We start from the raw sequence: 9,285 nt of genomic DNA on the forward strand, positions 1-9,285 counted from the left end.
TATATATTATGTATACACATAACCCCAGCCCACTTCACAAAGCCCATTGTGTATATAATATATATGAATACATAGCCCCAACCCACTTAACAAAGTCCATTATACAGATAATATATTGTGTCTACGGGTCAGGCTGGCCCTACCAGGGCCACGGCCTCAACCAAGGCCTGGCCCTACCAGGGCCAACAAAATACTAAACCCAGCCCGACCTTGTCTAGAACACAGGCCCGGCCCAGCCCTGTCCGGGCTCAGGGTGGGTTAGGGCCGGATTGGGATGGCCGGGTTTTTTTGACACCCCTAGTTTTTAATCACCACTAAGGCACTAATGTGTTTATTAATAAACTCTATAAAGGAATAGCATCTAGTGGGCAATGCAATTTGGCTCTCCTCTAGTCGTGGCGAGAGCTGGAGGGTCCAGCCCAGCAAAACAAGGGTGGCTTTAGTCACTTCACAGGCGGGATCCAAATGGGCCCCCTATGAAATAACCATAACTCTGCCTATTTTTTAGTGTTTTTGCTGGACTGGACCCTCCAGCTCCCGCCATGGCCGGAGGAGAGCTAGATCCGTGGGCAGTGGCCGTTTATTTTCTGCCACTAAAATATTTATTTTTTAAGAAAAATTACTTTTGGGAATGGTTATTTTATCGTCAGTAAAAATAATTATTTTTTAAAAAAACCCAGCACATCCACGGTCCACCCCCGCACCCCCACTCGCCCCACCCCTGCGCTTGCCAGTCCCTGTCCCCACCCCATCCCTGCCTCCCTCTCACTTCCGCACTGTGATCCCCTTCCTTATACAACCCCAGCCCTTTAGCCTTCGTTGATGTCCCTTTACCTTTCTCTGCTAGTGAAGGGCATTTGAACAAAAACGTTGCCAACACAAAACAAAAAGGTCCATGTCCGAGACATGACGCTCTTAAAAGGCAGCTCTGCTAACATGCTCTTGAAGGACATTTTTATCCGTCCCTTTTTGTCACTCAATCCATAGACTTTTCAAAGAAAAATCCCTCCTTTAATTTGAAAATTAGCTCAAAATCAATCTCAACTTTGAAGATCATGTGTAAACTCCTCATTTAGTCACCGTGGAATAGTCTAAGCAATGATGATTTGATATGTTTCGAGATAATATGGGACCCATTATTTATAGCTCACGAGGTTTCCCTGGCCCATAGCAACATTCCAAATCCTTGTTAAGGTTTAGGGTTTCTCACACATAGAAAGACCTAACCTAAATATGAAAGACCAAGACCTCCTCTGCTTCAGATTTTGACATGAACCAAACCCATCTCCTTGTGCCAGTCTCAGCCAGTTTTTTATCTGACTAAGATAAGCACCAACCATGCCTAATTGATTGTCGTCCAGAAAGCTTTTTGTTCCAGATTTTGGCTATTTCCAAAATCAACTATATCTTGTTTTTGCCGACCTTAAAACTCACCTAAACACTCTTGGAGACCTTGGAAGATATGGTAGAGTTTTCTATGAGTGTTGGAATCTACCACAATCTTTGCCCAAGTTGCTCGATCAAGTTCGAATCCATCTCTAGCCAAAAACCAGTCAATCCCCTTAGAGCCATGGAGTTCTCTAAGAGTTTGAATAAAAAAGGAGAAATATCATATCCCTCCCCTCTAAGTCTCCATAATATCAACCTAATCTTCAAGTTTTGAAAAATAATAATACCCGTCCCTATTTTTTGAAGATTCTATCAACTGTGCCCTAATTGTTAAAAAACACCGTTAAATGATGATATGGCATGTATAAAATTTTAAAATTCCAAAATACCCTTAATATCATTTTATTCCAACTTTGCCCTCCTTTACTTACCCTTTTACTTCTTCTCCCATTTCTTCTTCTCACCACTATCATCGCCCCCATTGCCGCCTCCGATCCTCTTCCACCTTCAGAACACTCACCACCACCGAAACCCCTCTTAGGAGAGGTTGCTCCAAAGCATTTAGAGAGTTGTATGAGAGATTCAAATACGTCAAACTAGTCTGTATGTTTCATGTTTCTTTCTATTTATCTTCTGCAAGGAGGAATGGAGGATACAAATATGACCAGGCATTCATTTAATAGACAGGTTTCAGTTACAGAAGAAACACCAAAGCAATTCAGATTTGAGTAGTTGAGCTTGAGGACTACCTACCAGAAAAATTCCAAACCCAACGGCTAGAAAAGGATCGCCCGCCCAAAAAATTCCAATTTGTATTTTCGAAACACTGATCTTAAAACGAAATCTATTCTTATCACCGATTGAGGAACGAGAATTACAGCTGAAATGACCTGAGGATCTATTCTCCTCCTCCACTGGTGAGCATGGCATGGGTTTTAATGCCTTATTGCAGGTCTGCTACTGCCAGAGAAGAACCATCAGTTCTGCAACTCAGTCCTCATCTCTTTTTGGTTGGTAGCGGAGAAGAGGCAATCAACGCCCACACTTGGCAATCCTGCCATGTGCTGTTCCTGCTTCCCATAACAATTATGAAACCCATTTTGGCAATCATTAATATGGGTCAATTAACTACTCAGATGGGTCCTGTTGGACAACCCCAGATTATCTAATAGAATATAGAGACAGAAGAAAAAGAGAAGACATGGATTCCGAGAGAAAAAACGATAACAGTAGATAGGATTTTAACACCAAGTAATTTGCAATTTACTGCTTTCTTCCACTCAAACCCAAATCCCAGACGACAACATCACCGGTGAGAGCAGTGACGATGCTGGTGGTGAAGAAGAAGAAGAAATCGTACGGAGGAAGAAGAGGAGATGGGAGAAGAAGTAAAAGGGCAAGTAAGGGTATTTTGGGGCTTTAAAAATTTATATTTGCCACATCATCATTTAGTGATGTTTTTTAACGGTTAAAGTACCTGGTTGATAGAATCTTTAAAAGGTCGGGGAGAGTATTATCATTTTTCAAAACTTGGGGAATGGATTGATATTATGAAAACTTGAAGGAGAAGGGGATGATATTTTTCCAATAAAAAATTTTTACCTTGAACGTGGATACCACCCTAGAGGTTATAAATAAGAGATCCCTCACATGTTTTTGAGGATACAAAACATTTTCATATACTACCTTAAGAATCCTGATAGAAATAGAAAGAGAGATATTTTGATTTTCTAAAAATCTTTTGGAGTATTCCCATCTTGAGCTTCTCCAAACATGATTCTAGAATGCTCCAATTGCATACTTTTTCATACCCTTCACAAAGGTTGTAGACCTGTGAGTTTTCTTTCTTTTCCTTTTGGTTTCATTCAATTCTATTGACTATACGGTTAAATATCCTCTACTACCCTAGTAGGGCAGTGCGAACATATCATGTTTCAGAACATGCCCCCTTAGTTTCTTTTATATATTCTTATATCATCTTTTAGATCAATCTCATCTTTTATCCTTGATTTTTTTTTTTTCTAAAACCTTTTACTATTGTTATTTTAATTTCTCTGAATAGTTGATAGATTTCATTTTTTTTTTTTTGATGAAAGTGTAATCACACAAACCACACACCAATCCCAAAAAGTTAACCGACTTTTAGGACCATAAAATAGCAGATATACACAACACACACCACACTCACACACCCGATGCCGATAGATTTCATATTATATATTCTTTGTTTAGCTATTCAATTTGATTTTTTAAACCTTTCATGTTTTTTTTTTTTTTTTTTGGGTTAATGTTTTATCATATTTTCCTAGTTATTTTCTATATAGGGTCTTCCCCCTCCGTTTTCTTGATTTTTTTCCTTCCCTAAGTTTTTTTTTTTATGCCTAGAGGGTATCTTGTTCTTGTGGAATGTGCACAAATTTCTCAAAATTTTTTTTTTTATTATAATTTTTATCATGTTTTTTAACCTATATATCAAGTTGTATACTTTCAACATGTGTTTTATGTGTAATTAACCTTTATGTTTTAGATGTCCATATGTCATATTCACATATATAGTTGCATTTTCATAATTTATAGCATGTTCCTACCTTAGTATAAACCGATTGACCAAGGTGCCTAACACCTTTCTCGGACCACAATCTGACATGAACCCAACAATATTTGATTGGATCAGCTTGGAATGTAATCGATAGTTTTTCTTGGGTGCTATTGTGTATGGGATTGACATTAATTAGTCGATTATGAGTCGAATTAGGCAATTCTAAATCGAATTAGTTAACTCTACCATTCCGATCTGATTTTCAAAACTTTGCTTAGAAGTTGGAAACCATTGTAACAAGAACAATTATCTTAAAATAGAAAAGAAAAGGTGAAGATGAAACAAATACCCTAATTGAGCAAGTAATTCAACTAAGTTATTATGTCATGACTCAAGGTCAGAACCCAAGTGAGCCCATCAAAAAGGCCTACCACAAAATCTACACCAGACTTGGCAGAACACTGAAGAAAAATTGGGCCCAGAGCCCATGACCACAATGTCTAAGGTACTGCTAGAGATTGGAGGACAGTTTTCCGGCAATGTCGATGACGAATCGGTAGCGAACGTCGTTCTTGTCAAGACGGGAGAGAGCCTGATCAATGTAGTCCGGCTTAATAACCTCCACATCGCATGTGATGTTATGCTTTCCACACAGATCCATCATCTCCTGTGTATCTTTCATGCCTCCAATTATGCTGCCCTTCACTACCCTTTTACCTGTAAATCCAGCATCAATAACCCTCATTAAGAAATCTTTTTAATGATAATTTTTTCTTAATTATCAAATTAGTTTCACAACTTATAAACTCACCAAATATTAAGGGGAATGAGGGTAAGTCCAGGGGCTTATCCGGTGCACCCACGAGCACCATAGTTCCCTTCACTTTTAGCAGTTCTAAAATAGGTCCGAGTGAATGCTTCCCTGCTACCGTGTTAATGATGAAATCCAAAGTCCTCGCTCCACTCTAAATTCAACAATTTGGAGACATTAGATCCAAAGTCGTTTCCATATGTATGTATGTATGTATGTATGTATACTATTTACCTGCATTTGTATGGGATCAGTGCTAACGAGGAAGGCATCAGCACCAAGGCGCAATTTAGCCTCAGTCTCCTTAGAGGGGGAGGTGCTGATGACGGTGACGTGGAGACCAAACGCCTTACCGAACTTAACGGCCACGTGACCAAGACCACCGAGGCCTACCACTCCGAGTTTCTTCCCAGGGGACTGTAACAAGTTATGCTCCTTCATGGGACTGAACACCGTTATCCCTGCGCACAATAGAGGTGCTGCGGCGTCCATCGGAAGGTTGTCCGGCACGTGCACCACATACCTATTGTAATTTGTCAGCAATAGATAACTAATCATCGGGGAATGAGTTTCTCTACACTGTGAATGTGAAGGGAACCTCTACATCTATTCCTATTGATATCATTGTATTGCGTTAGAATGGGTATTTTCAATTTCACGAATAGAGATGAGAGTATGATGATGATCCAAAAGTTCAATCGCATGAACATCGCACCAGTTAAAAAGATATTTTTATAGTATATGGGTGGAGGAAAAATTTTAATTTATTGATAGAGAGTATTGATATTTTTTTATATTTTTTTTATTAGATAAAGAAATTACTGTCCTTTGTAGATCATATAAGACAAGACATAATTATAATACTAATATTATTATATGGTACATAAGTATAATTTTCATTTAAGGTTATTTTCCCCACATACATAGTTATGATGCTGACATCATTGTACTGTACATGAATATTTGTATTACCATTTATATCCCCTACATACAAAAAAACATTACTCCATACTAGGGGTGTCAATGCCAGGCCGCACCGGTTGACCCAATCGTACCCGATCGTTTAAAGACCGAATCGAATCGACCCGATTAATAAACTTGTCGGGCTTTAGCCTGCCCGGTTATAAACGATCATTCCCGGTGCCGGAGGTGGCACTGTCGGGTGCCCAACCGACCCCGCCCAATTAAAACCCCGACCGAGCCCGACCCCCTAAGCCCGACATATATTACCTATTCTACCCCCAAACCCAAGGCGCGACTATGTCCAAAGACTCCAAAAGGCCCAAACGCTCCAACTCCCTAACGGCCTAACCCTCCTAAATGACTGAGTAACCATTAACCCTAATTACCTTCTAAATTCCATCTTTTTTTTTCTTTTTTGTATTCAGTCTCGCAAAGTCAAGATAGTCTCTGAGACTCACACCGTCACACGGCAAAGGGAGAGAAGAAGAATAAGAAGGAAAGAAGGGAGAGAAGAAGAAGAAGAAGAAGAAAAACAGAGAAAGGTAATAAACTAATAATGAATCTATTATTTTATAAGATAGTTTTGTCATCTAGTTGTTTTACTTTTTGGCATTTGTTTTTATCTTCATCTCTCTGACTCTCTCCCTCATGGTTGTATACTTTTATCTGTTTTGCTTTTCACAAGGTGCTCCACTGCCTAGTGCCTACATCTATGATCTGTATAAGAGAGTATAAATCAGGTTGGCTTGGGGTTATCTAATTCTTTAAAGGGTTTTTCCGTTTTTGAGGGGTGCTTTTGGTAAGCCAGTCCACAGCAATACAGCATTGCAGATTAATAAAATCTCGTAAGAAATACAAAACTTGCTTCCTGGGTACTTTTTCACTCACGGACTCGTGGTTATAACAAAGTAAAATCAGATATTATTACTGCGATCCTTTCTTTGAAATTGAAAAATTCTGTCCACACCGTTTAGTACCCGTTTAGTGTCCGTTTAGAGTTAAATAGGCCATTAGTCTGACCGAGGCCCGTTTAAGACCCGTTTACCTTGAATACGGCTGCCCCGATTAAAGACCGAACACCGACCGACCGAAATTAAACAGTACCATGTCCGCCCAATGCAAGTCCGAACACCTAAACGGTTGGACACAGTGCAGCCTATAAAATTGGTGAGGCCCGTCTAGACCCGATCGAGACCAATCGAACCCGACCGATTGACACCCCTACTCCATACTATATCAAGGAACGAAAATTCAACTTGATTAAAAAATAGGGCATAACCTTACCACTGCTTTCACAGAGAAACTATTTCTAAATTCGAAGTCTTGACCACTTGGTCATAATGGAGCAACCTTTCCATTGCACCAAGGTGTGTTCTCGAAAATTCACCGTAATTACGGATCAAAACTTTTTTTGTTCTTCTTCTTTAAAACTCTCTATTTGAGGATCTGATTTCTCATCTCGCTCATCAATGGGAAATTGCACTCTTAACACCGTGGCGATCCCACCACCATTATTCTAATACTCTTTTTTTCACACCTTGCCAACCACTTATTTGTCAATTCATAGTACTCAGATTTTCAGCTATATACCCCACTGGTTTGACCTGGATCTTCTATAATTTGGGCTGATGTAATTTATGGTGGAATCGTATGTAATATGAAATCTCTGTTCCCTTCCAAAACAAAAAATCTTGGCCTACCTTCTTTGAAAATGCAATCTTTCAAAATTAAATCATGGCAAATCAGATTTAGATCTAGAAAGATAAACAAAATCTTAGTTTTGAAGAAGAAGTATGCTTTCTATTGACATTTGACCGATCTACCAACAAAGAAAGCAATGAGTCCCTTAGTCTTTCGGTCTTTCAAGTCGTAATAGGAATAGGAAAGGAAATAATAATAAGGACTGATGTTCTTTGTGCCACAAGCTTACACCCAGACACATGGGCTTGTCATTTAGGGGGCAAGGTGGCCATTTTGTCCACCTCCATGTGTCTGAGCACAGCCTATGCCCCCCGCATAGAAAAGATTCTCCCTAACAATAATAAGGGATAAAGTTTTCAAAGTGCGTCAGACACATAGGGGTGGGCAAAATGATCGACCCAACTCCCTAAATGACCCAAACCCCACCCTTCAGATCATTATCTTCTCAGGTTCCCTGGTATAGTAGTACGGTTCCTCTCACAGGGGGCTAGAAATGATGACCTAACCCGTGCCTGAACATATTGCGCGAGTGAGGTTAAGTCGGTCATTTCCACCTCCTATGAGAGGAACCAGACAACCGCATCAAACAGCATACCTGAGAGGAAAAAATTTCCCTGCCCCTGTCCCATCCATGTATTGTATTGGGAATTTTTATCCTCTCCTGTGCTGTAACTCATTGTGCGACGCCATGTGGCACAGCGGAAAGATGCGTTATGCATTACGGCACCGTCCTATAACACGAGAGGATAACCATTCATTGTATTGGGGGCGTGGCCCCAATAATAAATGAATGACTCAGGACTGACTGGAGGAGTCCAGTCAGGTGGGGACAAAGGACCAAATGAAGATAAAGACAACTATTTATATGAAAGTAGAAAGGGAGAGAGGATGATCAGAGATAAGACCTGTGGTCAGCAACGAGTATTTGAGAGTAGCCACCGTAGGTAATGCTTCCGTCCCAGAAGATGCCATTGTAAGTGAATTGAAGGTTTGAGCAGTAATTCTCCTGCGAATCAGTGCAGAGTTCGCATTCCAGACACGAAGCTGCAAGGCATCCCACTCCAACTCTGTCTCCCATCTTGAACCCTTTCACTTTCTCTCCTACCTCTGTTATCACTCCCGTTATTTCATGCCTTGATCACCCCAATTTCAGAACAACCACACAGAAAAAAAATTAATATTGTTAGGAAACCAGAACAAAATTAAAGAGAGAGAGAGAGAGAAAGTTTCATATATATACCCAGGGACAACAGGGTACATGGTGATTCCCCAGTCGTTTCTAATATAATGGAGATCGGTGTGGCACATCCCACAATAGAGTATCTTTATTGTCACATCGTTCTCCCCGTTTTCTCTGTCATTTCCATGGATACTAAGATTTGTTAGAAGTTAGAACATACTTAAACCTAAGATCTACAGATAGAGAGAGAGAGAGAGAGAGAGAGGGAGAGCTACTTTACCTTCTTTTGAAGATAAAAGGGGTGATCTTTCCGGAGGAGTCGTGGGCCGCCCAACCGGCGACGGTCTGAGTGTGATTTGGAGTTGTCTGTGTCATCTCGTGCCCAAAATTTCCAGTCTCAGAAAGAGAAAGAGAGAGAGAGAGACAGAGAGGTGTTTAGGCTTCTTTGAATTTTTTGGTTCACGATAACACGTTTTATAGGCGAAGTAGGAAGTGGGAATCTGCTTTCTACCAAAAAAACAAAAAAGGGAGTGGGAATCTTGGATAAAAATCCTCTGTAGTCTGAACGGTTAGGCGGCAGTACACATCCGATGGCACAGCAAAGGCCATTTTGGCCATGTGTGTCACCTGACCTCTACTGTGCCATCGGATGTGCACTGTCGCTCCGCCGGTATTGCAGAGGATCCTGATAGTTGAGGGAAT

At 40.4% G+C, this 9,285-nt stretch overlaps 1 protein-coding gene across 1 annotated transcript; it reads right to left on the reverse strand.

Moving 5' to 3' along the window:
- Nucleotides 1–4,396: 4,396 nt before the first annotated feature.
- Nucleotides 4,397–9,023, reverse strand: LOC122662636 (probable cinnamyl alcohol dehydrogenase 6). The gene is made up of 6 exons (XM_043858329.1): nucleotides 8,864–9,023; nucleotides 8,644–8,757; nucleotides 8,309–8,536; nucleotides 4,974–5,262; nucleotides 4,740–4,893; nucleotides 4,397–4,645 (listed from the first exon to the last, which is right to left on the reverse strand). Exons 1-6 carry the CDS (start codon nucleotides 8,956–8,958, stop codon nucleotides 4,440–4,442), a joined length of 1,086 nt encoding a protein of 361 aa, XP_043714264.1. The 5' UTR covers nucleotides 8,959–9,023; the 3' UTR covers nucleotides 4,397–4,439.
- Nucleotides 9,024–9,285: the final 262 nt, after the last annotated feature.

Source organism: Telopea speciosissima, chromosome 5, assembly GCF_018873765.1.
Source record: "Telopea speciosissima isolate NSW1024214 ecotype Mountain lineage chromosome 5, Tspe_v1, whole genome shotgun sequence".
Lineage (NCBI taxonomy): Eukaryota > Viridiplantae > Streptophyta > Magnoliopsida > Proteales > Proteaceae > Telopea > Telopea speciosissima.